At 55.8% G+C, this 15,806-nt stretch overlaps 1 protein-coding gene across 1 annotated transcript in view; it reads right to left on the reverse strand.

Annotated features, from left to right (window-relative positions):
* Lamb3 (laminin subunit beta 3) overlaps positions 1-15,798 on the reverse strand; it is a 35,140-nt gene extending 19,342 nt beyond the window's left edge. Inside the window, exons 1-5 of the mRNA XM_019205847.1 lie at positions 15,644-15,798; positions 14,458-14,510; positions 13,577-13,731; positions 4,326-4,440; positions 3,723-3,796 (exon numbers count right to left, since the gene is read on the reverse strand). Of these exons, the coding sequence (XP_019061392.1) occupies positions 3,723-3,796; positions 4,326-4,440; positions 13,577-13,731; positions 14,458-14,488 (375 nt within the window). The 5' untranslated portion in view covers positions 14,489-14,510; positions 15,644-15,798. The remainder of the gene's footprint in view (positions 1-3,722; positions 3,797-4,325; positions 4,441-13,576; positions 13,732-14,457; positions 14,511-15,643) is intronic.
* Between the last annotated feature and the right edge of the window lie 8 nt (positions 15,799-15,806).

The raw sequence follows: 15,806 nt of genomic DNA on the forward strand, positions 1-15,806 counted from the left end.
ACAGTCATCCCTGCCACAAGAGCACAGTGACAGAGCTAAGCAACATGGACTGAACCCCTGAAAGTATAAGCCAAAACAAACCCTTCTGCCTTTCACATTGATTATCTCAGACACTCTCACAGTGACGGAAACTGACCAACACACCCACTATCATCATTTAGATCTACAGTGTCTGGCAAAGGCCCACGTGTTGAAGGTGTAGTCCCAGCCAGAGGTGCCACTGGAAACTGCGGGAGGTAGGGCCAGGTTGAAAGAGGAGGAGGGTCACTGGGGTGCAGCTCTGAAGGTCACAGTCTGCCCCTGGAGTGACTGCCCCCTTTCCTAGCTGCTGTGAAGTGATCTGCTCCCCCCACCACCACACAGACCCACTTCAGCATGATGTTCAGCCTTATCTCCAGCCCAAAGTGACCATGGACTGAAACCTCTAAAATCCTGAGCCAAGATGGATCCTTCCTTCTTTAAGATGATTTTCTTAGGCATTTCGTTACAGTGACAGAGAGCTAACACCCCACTGTACTAAAATCTGCATTCCTGACCGTGCGTGAAGAGGCCCCGTGCTCCTGAATGCTGGCTGTGTCGCTCCTCAGTCAGACCTCTCCTCCTGGGAGTCCTAGATCACAGCAGGTCGGCCCCTCCTCCTCAGCGCCTCTGCACCTCTCTTCTGGCTGAAATGCTTCTCCCCAGTGGTGTCCTTCTACTTACGTTCTCGGTTTAAATGTAACTTCTTCGTGGAGATCTTTCCACACCTTTCTAACCCGCATTTTTCTGTATGTACCCTGCCCACTCATCTATTCTTTCTTATTCCAGCATTTTGTTGCCTTCAGAAATGTCACTATTTCCAAGTGTTTATTTGTGGGTTTCCTTTTTATTCTTTACTCAATAGGCCAAGATTTCTCAACCCCAGCACTGTTATTATCTTCGGTCACAGGGATGCCCCGTGTGCCGTAGGGTGGGTGACAGCATCCGTGACCCCTCCCTACCAGCTTTCAACTTGGCACCCACAACCCGTGACTTCCCTTGCACATCCTGCAGGTTTTCACGTCAACCCCCACACATCTGAGGGAAGTCCTGGGCCCAGGATACAACCAAGGGAACGGTGCTGCCTGAGGACAGGCGAGGCCCTGCCCCTGGGAGGGCCGCACGCTGAGCATCTCGGGGTCACCGTGGTCCTCACAGCGGAGGGAGGAGGAGCCCACAGCCTGCACCACTCCATCACAATGTCCACCACATCACAAAGTATCTGAGATAATCAACGCAAAAGGGAGGCAACCGGAAGTGTCCCCGGAAATGCTAATGGCCCTGGGGCAGGGAGAGGGTGAGAGGACCCTTGGTTGGGCACAGCACACCATATGGTAGGCCCTGTTGCTGGTCCTGCTCACAGCTGTACCCCAGCATCTAGCACACAATAGGGGCTCAGTCCGTTCCGGCTGAAAGAATGGCGCGTGTGTAGTCCGCACACCTCTAAGTTCATCTCTGCCGGCCACGAACACATTTCACCACCCAGACCAGGTGTACTCCTTCTCCCCTCCCAACTGTATGCTGACTTGCTTCTTGTCCCCTGGCCTCTGCACTGGCAGTGCTCTCTCTGAAATGGACACTAGACTTCCTGGCAGTACTGGTCTGGGTGCCTTCTCTGGCACCCCACACACGCTCAAGCAGGCCTTGCTAGACGCCCCCTCCCACGCTCGTCACGCCTCTTTTCACCGATCTTAGTCACCCCTTGGTCTCTATAAAAGCTGTACAAGCAGCCTGAGGCTAGTTGGCTTTGTTTTACTCATCTTCCCGCCTAACATCTGACACCAAACTTCTCATATAATCAGTGCTCAGTCTGTATGTGGCGAGAAGTAACAGAGGGGTGGGTGGTGACAGAGCAGCGAGACTATAACATCCAGATGAATATCGCCCTTCAAAGCTGTCACCTTTGGAGACTGGGCATCTAATCAAATGACGCTGGCGTTTCTCAAAATCTTTTTGACCTTTCTGTAGAACGTAGCTCTTAGAGCCAACTTCCTCAGTCATGCAAAAAATAGGTCCCATTACTCTTTACTTGAAGCTCATTTTAACTTCTGAAAATCATACAACCCTTCCTGGTTATCTGACCTTATTAACCAAATGCGACCTTTCACATTTGACTATTTCCGTGGTAAGTATAAAACAAAATCTTTTTCTAAAAGGAAAGAAAATGAGTCATAACCAATGAAAACGTTCCCTTCAAAACGGGTATCTCAGAAACGAGTCTAAAAGAGGATGTGAAGGTCCTTTGAGAAGAAACAGCCCTGAAGGGAGGGACCGTTCATCAGGAGAGATCCTCCAGCGCGACACCCTCCGCGCGGAGAGGCAAATTCCTGGCTGTCGGCTAAACTCAAGCTCTTCTACAAAGTTATTAAATTAGAGTCAAGATGCGATAACATCTCACTTTTAAAATTCTGGTAAAAGCCGCTGTCAATAACCCCCTTCCCACACTCTGCCTCACCCCAAACACCCACCGCACTGCTCGACTCACTTTCTAAAGCACTCCAAGCCCTCTTTTGTGAACATCGGTTGTGCTGTCTTGGCTGCCTCTATGTCCTAAACCAACTTAAAACATCTACCTTTCCCAGCCACCTTGACTTTACAGTCACACAGGGCCAGATCTGGTGAGTAAGGTGGATGAGGGCACAGTGTAATGCTTTTAATTATAGAAACGGACTTAAAGGTTTTCAATCAGTGCAGGGAACTAAAGCTGCTGGGACAGTCAAATAAAAGACACTCACGAAGGACTTCCAGGACCACTCCAGACAGTGACGAGAACAATGCGTGTGTTTTCAGGGGATTAACAGCAATGGGACTTTTCTCGTAACACATTAAATTCAGACATTCCCTGATGCGGAAGACTGCAGTACTGATTATGCCCAGAGCAGGCTGCAAGCAGTGCAGGCTGTGAAGAGTGAACCCCACAACTGGCTGTCTATAGAGGCGAGTCTGGCTGAAGCCTACGCGCTGAGGTCAGAGTAACTCGCACTCAAATTCTGTTCCCACAACTACACCTTCTAAATGTTCTAATTACAACCTTGTATTTTGTCTGCTCCGTTCCTAATTTGAGAATCCTTTGTCTTGTCCTTTACAAGCCTGGCTTACATTAATTTCCACAGAAACCACACAACTGTGCATCCTCACAAGTAGTACTGACCTTGCTCACCTTTACCTCAAGTGATTGCCAATAAAAATCAGTGGCTTGAACTGGTCAGGGCCTTTGTCGGTTGCACCAACAGTGGTCGTCCTGGCCCCGCTTTCTATCTCTCTTATTTGTGTCTTTAGTTTTTCCCTCAGGCCTGTGTTGTACACTGAGCAGGAGACTGGAGCCTGCTGCAGAGGCTTCTAGTAAATTCTCAGGGTTCCCCAGTACCCTCTATTATTTGATCATACCTCATATGTAAGGATACACAATTACATAATGAGGAACCAGGCCCAGCACAACTGGTACATGGCAAGCTGAACTAGTTAGATGGGTTGAAGGTGAGGGATACTGAGAGGAAGAGGCCATACAACTGCAGCATGACCGAGACAGGAAGCTGGTGAGGGCCACCATTCTCCCAGAAGCTGGTCTTCTACTGTCCCAGCCGGGAGGGGGCCAGCCGAGCACGCAGCACTATCACCCAACCTTGGGCAACAAGAACACTGCTCCTCCTCAGCTGGAGCCCACATGGCCCAGGGTCCCTCAGCACCTTCCCCAGCAGGTGTACCTTTAACTCCATCATGATGCTTTGAAGCTGAAGTCTCCTGTCCAGGTCCAGCTGCAGAGAGACAGGGCTCACATCTGGAAGGACAAAAGTAGAAGCTTTAGGCCAAAGGGTCCCCACCTTCTGGCCCATGTTGCCTAAGGCTCTGGACTAGACTCACGCTAGCCAGCCTGAAAGTCTCCAGCCTTGATACTCTAGCCTTCCGAGAGAGGTGCAGGCAGAAAGTCTCTTCTCAGGTGATCTGTTAAAGGCTCTTACCTGTTTCTGCCAAATTTTCTTCACTGTCACCCGATGCCTCTAATACCTGAGGCGCTCACCTTGTTTTCTGACACAGATCTCTTCCCAAAGCTCAGCTCCTTCTGCAAGCCCACCCATCGAGAGTAGAGTAAGTGGAGTGAAACAAAGGCAGGCCCAGCTGCTCGGTCTCCACACACTTTTCTGCCTGCTGCGTCCAGCAGGCCCCAAGCACAAAGCTGGGAGGTTCTGTCTGCCTAACCGCCACCGCCACACCACAAGACACCTGGGAACCCCGAAGAGACCCCGAGATCCCCACCCCCGCCCTGAGGAGCCCTCCACGCGTGGGCTCCTGTCAGTGCCAGTCCTCACCATTCTGTGACTGCCACCAGCGCATGGGGCCTGAGGACGCAGCCACGTTCTCCACTCGGTGACTGTTGTAATTGTGAGGCAGCCTGGAGTCGCACTTGCAGCATTTCATCTGCCACTGTGGGAGAGGAGACGACGGGCTTGGGTGGGGCCCTCACGTGCTCCTCCTCTAGGTCCCGAAGTCCGCGATGCGCTCGGAAGGGGTCTCGCGGAACGAGGGCCACAGGCCACCTTTGCATGTAATTCTCTGCATCCCTCCTGACACGCGGCAAGGGAATGGTAAGCAGACATTGCTACTTGTGTATTGTGGGAGAATCATGTGGGGCAGGAAAAATCACCTCAGCAAATGAGACTGAGGAGAGATGGGAGGGTGCTGAGGGCAGAGAGGAGGAGGAGGAGGAGGAGCCTACACCAATCCCCTAGTCTGGGCGACGCTGGCTAGAAAGTTTTATCTTATTTTGTTTACTCCCAGCAGCCTGGGGATACTGAGTTTGAGGATCCGGGAGGAGAGGGGACCACCAAACAAGAGAAGGGAATTCGGGTGCCCCACTAGCTCTCCAAGGGGAGGATTTGCTATACAGGGAGTGAAGCTGGACCTGTCGCTCGTTTACGGGCTTCGCGCAGTGTGACAGGAAGGCTCCAGCGTCAGAGCAGTGAACAAAGCAAAGCCCAGTCCTCAGGCTGCCGCGTGAGGGACGCGAGATGATCTAGAGGCTTCTGCACTCCACCTGGGACCTCGGGGTCTCTCCCGGCTCAGGAACCAGGTCCACAGGGGAGATTTACAGCCTTCCGGGAGGCCCCACAGAGCCGAGCAGCCACCCCTTCCCTGGCCTGTGCCCATCCTGGGAGTGGGAGGACCGCCAAGGACAGGGACACACCAGAGAGGCCTCTTCCCTCATCGCTTAAATTCGTGCCTGTGCGCACACGCACACACACACATGCACACGCACATGCACACACACACGCGCACACACACACACACGTGCGAGCGCGCAGGCATGCACACAGCACAGATACAACATGACCATGTCCTAGGACCATGTACCCCACACACAGCATCTGTTTTCTTCAAGGTGCAAACCCCACGCTGGCTTCCAGGGTGCCACCCAGGGCTGCAGACTCGCCAGGCTGCAACAAGAACACACCGGCCTGCTGGTACCCTCTGAGAGCCAGCTGCACCTCCTTCGTCCAGGTCTCTGCTTTCTCCTAGACATCACCGCCCCAGAACCAAGGGGAGCTTCCTGTGTCCAGAAAGGCCATGTGCCGGCTGTGCCCAGGTTGTGTGGGGCACCCTGAAAAGGTGGACAAACCCACAGCTCGGCCGACAGAGGCCGAGGGAGCTGCCTGGCCTGTGCTGGAGTTGTGGGAGCCCCGTGCCATCTCCCTCTGCAGAGCTGGAGGCGGCCGGCAGAGCCCAGAGCTGGGTGCTGCTCTGCGGGCCTCTGCTCCCCACCGCCCTCCAGCTCTCCCGGCCACAGGAGGCTTGCTCCGTCCCCAGCACTGCGTGACACTCCGGGCAGCACTAGAGCCAGCACCCACCCTCTCCTGCCCCCGCCACTCCCCTGCCCTGCTACTCTTCTTCAGCGTGGCTTCTCCAGTGCACGCAGTGCGCAGCCGCTGTCTATCTCCCATGAATTATGTGCCTCCCCTCTAGAGCGTACGCCTCACAGAGGCAGCAGCTTGCTTCTCTTCACCGCTGTGTCCTGCTGCTCGGAACAGGGCACTACTCTGCCACAAAGAAGATAAACTGCAGGCATCTGTAGGAAGTGAAGGCACCTCAGGACCACCATGGAGGTGAAGTCAGGAGCAGTGGTCCCTGGGTACTTACAGGTGCTGTACACAGATACAGGGGAAAGGGCGTGAGGAGGAAACCAGAGGGAAATGAACACAGAGCTTCTGCAGGTGGGCAGGGGACCGAGGGTGGGAAGGACGAGGAAGTGGGGACGAACGAGCGAAGACGCGCCGTGGACCTGCACCGACACCCACAGCACACGCAGTCATCACGTCCTGCACATGGGTCTAAGAGGGAAACAGAAAAGGGCCTAGCACACCGCAGACCCTCACTACACACCTGCTGAGTAAACGAGTGAGCAGTAAATGTTCAACACCGCCAGCCGTGTTCATTAACATGTCGCTCGCATCCCCGGCCCACACGCTCGAGGTCTCGAAGGAGGAGTGAGGAGAGGACCTGCCGCCCTCGGTCCCGAGGGACGCTGGACCTGCCACATGCCAGGCACCACGGTGGGTGACTTCGGCACCTGCTCACCTCTCACAGCAGCCTCTGCGGCAAGCAGCACTCATCCCATCTTACGGAAGAGAGCTGAGGTCCAGAGAGCCGGCCCCTGCTGTCTGATCACCCGCCCTTCCCCGTCTGCCTCTGAACCGTCTCCCCGCAGTCTCCCGGCTCCTCCTATCCTCCGTTCCTGCTGACAGGCAGACGTGTGGGAGCATGGCAGGAAGTGATCTCCATCTTGCCCAGCGGGCCTCGCAGAGAGCTTACTCGGCCTCGGGGGCTCATGTGCGGTGGTGAAGACAGAGCACGCTGTGTGAGGAAACTGGCTCCCTGCCAGCCCCGCTCAGCTGCACACAGACACCTGGGCACTCGGCACAGCCCTTTCTGGGCAAGGGAGGCTCTTGCTGGAGCGCTCCATCCTGTCCTCGGCTGGGGACGTGCCCTCCTCTGCACTCGGCCAGCCTCCCAGGCAGTCTCCCTTCCTCACCCTCTCTGCTCACAGCAATGTCCCCAGGAGAGACGAGGGCCAGCTGCCGGCCAGCGGACGCCCGCCCCACACCACTCTGCCTCGTGGCCAGGAGGACAGCAGAGGCAAGGTTCTTCCCGGGTCAAGGACAGGGTGCTGGGACTGCGGAAATGCCGCTGCTCCACCCAAGTGATGGGCTATTACAAAACTATTAAAAATGGTTTAGAGAAAAAACTATTTGCATGTGATTACATTATAATAGTTTATGAGGAAAAAGGCATAAACTGGCATATACACTGGGACCTCAAATATACACATTATTTTAAAGGAACAGGAAATGCCTGGGAGGAGATGCACCAGTATACAGTACTAGGCGAAACCACATAAAACTACAGATACCTTCGTTGGCCAACAAACTGCAGCTACTGCGAACAGTTCCCCTCCCGTCTTAGATGACCGGGTCTTAGAGGGTGCTTTTCCTTCCTTGCTATCTGTTAATACGCTTGGACTTTTACACCTTAGGCATGCGTTAAGGTTCATCTCAAAACAATAAGACAGAAGATAAAACGGACACGTCCGGGTGCCCGGCACAGCCTGCTCCCCACCTCGCTGTGGATCTGGGTCCTGCACGCCTCCTCCACGCCCTGTTCATGCCGGGCAGATGGCCTGCGGGCTCCTGAGCCGCTCAGCACGGCACAGCTCCAGGAGGGCTTTGGCTCAGGCCTCACGGCAGCACAAGCTGCCAGGCTCGGTCAGGTATTTTAGCAGCTCTGCTCATCAGCAAGCAGCAGGTGGAGTCTGAAATAAGAGTTGCGCAGACAACCTGCACACTGCTTCCTTCCGGCTGGGCCTCAGTCTCCCTCTCTAACTTACTCTTCCATGCTCACACGTAGTGAGTGGCTCTTGCTGCACTGGCCACTGCGCTGGGCTCATCCGGCCTCCGCAGCCTCTGAAACTCAGCCTTCTCACAGCGCAGCCTGGCGGGACTCCAGCCACTTTGACTCCCGCTTGCTCTCCAGCTGGAAAGGCTGAGCTTTCTCCTTTCTCCTTTCTCCTACAGCTTTCCAGTTGCTCAGCAGTCTGGCCAGAAGACAAACCCTACCAGTGAGTGACGGGTGGGCAGCGAGTGGGCAAAAGCCAGCAGGGGCCTGAGTCACAGCGGAGAGAGCTGGAAAGGGAAGGCACATGCTAACACAAGCTCTGTGTCTCTGAGAAACAAGAAAACAGGCTCTTCTCCCTCCCGTGGGGGAGCCGGGGGCTGCCTGCACCCATCCAAAAAGCCACAGTCAGGGTGGTGGCCAGGAGCCAGGGCCAAGAGAAGAAATAACCCAACCAGTCAGGGTGATGAGACTATGACGTTCCATCTTGCTTTAACTTGCAATTACAATTCTCCCCATCCAGCTTATCAGCCGGAAGTGAAAAGCAAGTATACAAAGGAAGCAAGAGAAAAAACAGACACAGCCCAGGTGCTATGCTGGAGAAACTCTCTTCCCAGCAAGAGGGCAGCGGGAAGAGCCCAAAGGCTTCTGGTCAGCAAGGCCTCCCTCAAATTCCAAAAGCTCCAGAATTTCTACATCAATGGACATTGCCAGGAAAGATCAAAAGTCAGGACCCGTGGCAAGTGCTGACGGTAAGCAAATGCTCTTGTGTTTTGAGCCATTTGCATTTACCTTCTTTCACCATGAAGTAAAATATGATCAAACCTTTACTAAGGACAGGCCTGCCTGCAGAAGTCCAGAAAAGTCACTTTCTGACTACACCACACACTCCAAAATCACACAGCGCCGGGCTCCCTCCCAAGCCCTGCATTTTAGCCTTCCCATGTCTCTGGTGGGTATGTTTTACTTTACAAAGAGTGGGCTCCCCATTTTACAGCAAAGTGAGCCTCAGAGAAGTTGAGAAATGTGGTCCACACATAAAGCTAGGAAGGGATGAGGCAGGGATTCTCGTCCCAGGCATCTGACTCCGTCCCACCTGTGTTGCAAGCAATACAGTGGTTTGGTAAGCACCAGAAATCCCGGACTAGAGCTGTTCTTCAGGACACCTCTTCCTCTGCCCCCACACTGAGCAGAACAGCCTCATCTCTAGCACAGACCTCTCCAGAATCAAGAGTGCCCTGCTAGGCCCCAGTGCAGAGTTGGTTTGTGTGTCCAGAACCTTGGCAGGATCTTTTGGTGGCGACGGCTCCTACGGTGCCTGCATGACCACAGGCAGGGGATAAAGGGCTGGCAAAGAGGCAAGGCAGGTCTGCAAGACTTTCCTTGTGGGCTTCCAGGGCCTGGGCCCCAGGAGCAATGAAGTGGTGTCCCTAGGCCTTCCCCCTCTTCTAGCTTCACAAGCCCCACTTTGTAAGCCATGACTGCCAGGACTCGAGTCTTACATTTCCCAACCCAAGTTCCGTTTCTGTTTGATAGCAGCTATCCTAGCATCCCAGTGCCCTTTTCCATTTTCTTTTATCCTCTAAGATGCCATTCATCCTCGGTCTGACTCTCTTGGGACCATTTTCAGACCCACAGTAAGTTTCTGATGGACAGGCACTTGCCCAGGTGTGGGTGGTGCTGTGGTCGTCGGTCACTTTCCTACAGGTGGCTGCATTTAGAACAAGGAGCTCAGCAGTGCTTCAGCCACACAGTAACCCCAGAGTCAAGAGTCTTTAAAGTTTTAGACCTTCTTGGGACTTGGAAACAAGCAGATATTTTGGTCAGCTAGGCCCATGCTTCTGCAGGCACAGGACAGGGTCAAGAAAGCAGACAACTGAGGGGCTGGAGATGCAGCTCGGTGACAGTGCCTGCCCAGCAAGCGTGAGGCACTAGTCAGCCCCAGCACCGCCAAGTGACTGACTGATTGACGGAGTCGCCAGTCAGAGGCTGGCAGTGGCTCTCGGCGCATGCACATGTGAGCGAGGTGTGCTGCGGGGGGGCTCAAACTGGCTGCCTCACCCTGCCCCCCTCTTCCTTCCAAGAGATGAAAATGACAGCTGTTGGGGTTGTTCACTTAATTAACCTGAGAGATGCTCTGTGTAAGACTGTTATTAAGGCTACTCAGTAATTAAGTTTCCCCCAGAAAGGAAGGGATAAATTAAAGCACTTAGGGGAGCAGACTCAACATTGGAGACATGGTCAGGAGCACAGACCAGGCTGGGAGGCTTCCAGACAAGCCCTGGTTCTTGGGGAGCATGCAGTGGCCCAGAGGACAGAGGGTACAGTTCAGCCCCTGCAGGTCCTAGGGCCACGTACAGCCCCGCTGTCCTGAGGAAGGAGCAGTGTCAGAGCTAAGCAAACGTGAGGCCAAGGGACCCAACCGAGGAGACGCTGGTGGGGAGAGGAGCCCTGACCCCCACAAGGTCACACCTATTCCAAGGGTCAGGACTGGGCCGGCAGGAGCGTCCTCACCTCCGGAGTGCAGGCCTCACTTCCACGGTGCCCCAGGACGGTGTGGGACATGTGTCCCACTGAGGGAGAGGCGCCAAGAGCATGGCAGGGCTACCTATGGGGTCACCAGTGAGGCCACCTCTGCATACAGGGGGCAGGAGAGGGAGGGGCCTACAGGGCAGCTGTCACCCGCCAGGTACAGTGCCTTCACTTTGCACACTCTTCCTTACAGCCAGAGTGAGTGCTGTCACTGCTCTCTCAGTGAGGCTCAGGACAGCACAGAAGCAGCACAGGCATCACATGTGTCTTCACCCCACAGCGAGGCAGAGGGAGTGAGGTACGGTGCATTTACCCAGATGTTACCAGGAGCTGAACGACAGCAGAAACTGCAGGCTGGAGCTGCAGCCTCAGCCTTCTCGGTAAAGAACTGCGTAGACCCACACCCAGACAGTTAACAGGGCAGCGGGTAGGAAGGCCCAGGAGGGCAAAGTTGGGCAGAAAACACAGCGAAGCCAAGTTGGCCAAATCCAATGTCCACTGCGAGCATTGCAACATCACCCAATCCACAGAAGCAAGACCTTGAGGCCGACAGGACCCAACCACTGAGGCAGCCTGAGGCAGAGTACGAAAGCGCAAATAGGCCACGGCCAGCCTGCAGAGGAGCCACTCACAGGGGCAGGAGCCAGGGCCAGCAGTCTGGGCCCAGCTCTTCCAGCCAGGCTCGGTGCTGCCCGGGGATTTAACCCCTGTGGCTGCCACCAGGCACAGGGTCTGCACACACCCGAACCTCCCACAGCTCGTGAAGCAACAAGGCACACCTCGTGGGCACTGTGCAGCCAAATGTGGTAACACATACATACATGTACTTAATATGCTACCCAGGACACACAGAAAACACGTTTAACAAACGGCAGCTACTATTGGTATCGCAGCAGGTGTGAGGGCTCGTGCCTACCACCCCACTCTTCAGGAGACTGAGGCAGCAGGACCCCAAGTTTCAGGCCAGTCTGAAACATGGAGCTGAGATCCAATCTCAAAAGTAAATAAATAAGAACAATGTAAATCTAAAGGCTGAAACTGGAACCCCACGTAGTTGTAACCCGAACTCCTGATTTCTGTCACACAAGCAAGGCACGTCACGCTGCTGCGGGGTGGCTCCGGGTGCACACGGACAGAGGTGGAAGGGCACCCGCGCTCGGCCCTGTGGATTCTCCATGGGAGCTGCGGGGCTGAGAAGTGCGGACGTCAGGGAGAAGAAGGGGACGAAAGGAGACCGGCAGGAGTGGGAGAGAAGCGCTCTGCCCGAGGTCTGCTCCTTCCCCGAGGCTGTGGGGCTAAGCCGGGACCCCACACCCTGGCAGACCTCACTCGGGAAGAGGGCGGAGAGACGCACATGGAAGCCACAGCACAGGTGGTGCAGGCCAGGAACCACACACCATCCTCGGGTGGCCCCTCCCTGGCTCTTTCCAAAAGGCTACCTAGATTTATTTCCCTCACAGAAAAAAAGCCAGTGTGTGTCAGCTTTTACAGGAGAAAAATAGCCAAGATCACCCATCCCAAGGGTTGCAAAAGTCCGGCCTCTTTTGCAAGCACCCTGCTTTGCTGGGGGGGGGGCTGCTTTCAAGCAGGGAAGGTCGTGGCCTCCTGATGGCGTCTGAGAGAGACAGAAGACAGGCTGGGGAGGAGCCAGAAGCCAAGGCCCAATGGAGGACAGGTCAAGCAGACCAGGCTGGGGGCTGCACCTGCACAGGGCTCTGAGCTCCCCTTGCCCCCTCCAGAAATCTGACGCTAAAACCAGCAGTGGGCTCCCTGGATTGTCAGGCCCAGCACAGCAGCACATGGTTGGGATGCAGGAAAGGGGCAGCTGGAATGGCAGCTGCCTAGAAAGCACAGACTGCCAGGTCCCTGATGTCCTGGGGTAAGCGGAGCCCCAGGGAGCCCTCGCCTTGCCCAAGACCCGTCCAATGGGCCTCCCCACCTCCAAGTGGGTGAGAGCAAAAACCACAGCCACCTCTGCTCTCCAACTCCAAAGTCACCAGCCAGTGCCATCTGTGATTAAAATAGCAAAGAGAATTCTGGAGACGGGAAGGATGCCAGGGCACAGGCTGCACCAGATGCCACCTTCCAGTGCCCTGAGGACAAGGGCAGCCTGGAAACACGAAGCCAGACGGCCAAGTCCCCTGCACGGCTCTCGGCCTCTCCTGCTCGCTTTCTCTCCCTCCCTCTCTCATCCCCGACACTTCTGCAGTCCGAGCAGGGCTCTCTGCCCAGCTCCTGGGCCAGTCTGCTTTGAGGGTAGCGAGGTGGCCTGGGAGGAGGCTAGGAGCCAAGAAAACACCAAGTGGTTTCATCTTTGGCAAACACAAGGAGTAAAGGAAGACCCCACCCTCTTGATAAGGAAGAAGAGAAAATCAAAGTTCCTGTAAAAAGATGGTTCAGAGGCAATGGCTCTTTGAAATAAACAAGCAGTTTCATTCAACGTAAATCAAAGCACTGCATCCTTGGATGCATTCAGCTCCTTTTCCAATCTATCGTTGAGTTTCTGACCTTCCCTGATAACCTCAAGTCGCGTCGTACTTTCTCACGGATCTGCATCCTTTAACACGTGTGAATACGTCTTATTTGTCTGGGCAGGTGAAACAGATGGGCCACCAAGGCTGACAGATAAATAAAGCTGGCTCTGTGCACGTGACAGGGACAAAACACGAAGGTAAATGCAAACACCGCTTGCTCTGCCCCACCATCCCCAGGCCCCACGGTGGCGGTGGAGGGACTCGGGCAACGCCAGTCACACCAGGACACGAGCAGCCGCCAACACACATGGCCCTGGCTTTGCCATCAGGGGTGGCACTTCGGCCCCTACGCTTCAGACCCAGACCTTTGTCTCTCTGCCTGTTCCCCAGGCCTCGAAGCCCATCCTCTGTGAACGCCTAAGCTACGCCGGACTGAGAAGAGGCCCCAGCTTTATCCTGAGAAAGAAAGGAGCTGCGAGGTGATCTAAGCTCATCCTCTCCTGCCAGCCAGCACGCAGACTCCTCATAGGCAGGAACCTGGCTCTATACTTCCCTTGCTGTACCCCTCACGCTGCCACCCGGCAGGGGCTTGGCTTCCCAAATACACAAATGGCAGGCTGCCCCGCCTGTCCCGCCCTCTCCGGCCCCAGGCCCATGGGTGCAGGGCCTACCTCTCCGTACTGGGTGCAGTAGGTCTCGGGCTTGGTCAGTCCACAGGTGGATGAAGCTCGGAGGAGCCGGGTCCTCCCGATCAGCAGGTCCCCGGCAGGTGGGTAGCAGGCCCCACGGGAGCAGGCTTGCTGGGCGCACAGGAGGCCAGGCAAGGCTGAAATCACAGGGGGTGGTAGGGTACAGCCTGGAGACAGGAGGCTCTAACTGGCCCCCAACAGTTCCGGGGGACCTGGCAGTGTGGCAGGACCTGACTCTCTCCTTAACTCACGCTCCCACTCCCAGCTGGGGGGAGAAACTGCAGTCCTGATGCTGCTGGGGGAGTCTATCCCTTAAGGTCAAACTTAGAAAGAGAAGAAACAGACCACAGATGGCCTGAAATGCAGCATCCACAGGTGGCTTTTAGAATCAAGCCGGAGACACTCTGGGCCACTGGGACAGGGCCCACGCTCTTTGTACTTGCAGGGTATCCTCTGACTACCCACGGAGGCTGGTGTAAGCCACGTGTGGAACACTGGGAGGCCCGCATCTTCTCTGTTTCTATGTCTGCAAAGCTGGCCTGGCCATGATGTGCAAAGTACCCAGGTACAGTCCACTGGGAAATGGAGAGCTCAGGCCATGGAACCAGCTGAGAGTCTCATACTGCGGAGCCCTCAGGAAGCCACAAACTTGCCCGGGAGGAAGACACCTGGGAGCCTTTGATGGGCAGAGAATCCCTGTCCCCAGGTCCGAGGGAGGGGGACTCTAACCAGCGTCCCCACTGGACAAGCGCTCCAAACTCCAGGGACTACAAGCGCTGCTCACACTCGGTAAGCTTGCTCCTGCCTCCACTGTGACCTCCTTGTCACATAGCAGAGCCTGGGGCGTGGGAAGGGATACTCACCGAGACACAGGAGGAGGAGCAGCCTCATCATCAGCAGATGGGTGGACCCTCACCTGGCACAGAGCAAAGCCTGGGTGAGACAGTCACGCGCCCCTTCCCGTTCAGTCTGCACCTGCCACCTAGGGACCTGCTGAAGATGCTCGGGTGCATTTTAGCCCCCGTCCCAGCTTGTGTGTGACCCGGACTTCTCCCCCAGACTTCAGCCTCCTCCTCAGAAATGGATGGGAGCCCCGCCATCCCACACGGCCCCGAGGACATGGAAAGACTGAAGGGGCAGGGCTCTCTGCAGAAGGGCTGCCGGGAGGCCCAAGGGATCCTTTCTGCCTTGAGAGAGGGCTGTACTTTCTCACTGCAGACTGGACCACAGCCTCAGCCCAGCCCGGCCCAACCTACAGGCCCCAGAGTGAAAGGGTTGGGCCGAGAGCCAGGAGGTAGGCTCTCCCCTGCCATCTGCACCATCGCCACTGCCACCCAGGGCCACACAGGCACTGAGGCTGTGCTGACCATGATTCTAAGCTAAGCAGGTAGCTGGGGCGCAACAGGGAGAGAGATGGAGCTGGCAGTCTTAAGGAGAGCAAGAGATGATTTCATCTGAACAAAAAGCAGCCCAAAATGCCTCCCGTTATGAGACAGGATTCTGAAGACCGCCAGAACAGAGGCTGGCGCCACAGCCCTGGCTGGAGGCACAGAACCCCACCTCCGCTCACCCGGTCCCGCTGCCTCGATGGAACACCAGCTCCACTCGCAGAACAGCTGCCTACTCCCTGGGCTGGGTGCAGGGATGGGGTCGGCAGGGCAGGGGCACAGCAGGATCTCACAGCATTTCCGGCATTTTAAATCCTAATGCTCCAAACCCTTCCTTCCAAAGCAGCCCCAGAAGAGTCGGGGTCCAGTCTGGGAACCTGTGGCGCTGAGGGCCTACGGCTCAGAGAGCCCACTCCTGGCCTGCGCTGGAATTCCCCTGGAACACGGCCCTCCGATCCATGCCTGCCGGCCTCCCCCCTCCTGTGCTCACCCGGATCTGAAGCGCTTTCTTCTAAGTCACTGAGGAGCTTATTAGATATGAAAAAGCAATCCAAACACTGGCAGACATTTTACCCAGCGTTCCCAGGTGAGCTCCCAGGACGAGGAACAAATCAGGCCCTCAATGGGGCCCGCACGCGGAGCTTCAAAGGCAGGAACGCACCTTGCACCTCCCCGCGCTGCTGCTACTGCTTCTCCAGAGGCCTCTTGGAGGGTTTCCTTGAGATGTGGGGTCTCCTCTTGGCACCGAGGCTTTAAACAGCAGCCTCACCTCTGGAGACTCCTGGCTGGGCGTAGCCCCGGGCAGGCGGTCCCAGGAATCCAGC

The sequence above is a fragment of the Fukomys damarensis genome, unplaced genomic scaffold, assembly GCF_012274545.1.
Source record: "Fukomys damarensis isolate Sample0158 unplaced genomic scaffold, DMR_v1.0_HiC HiC_scaffold_11, whole genome shotgun sequence".
In the NCBI taxonomy this organism is placed as follows: domain Eukaryota; kingdom Metazoa; phylum Chordata; class Mammalia; order Rodentia; family Bathyergidae; genus Fukomys; species Fukomys damarensis.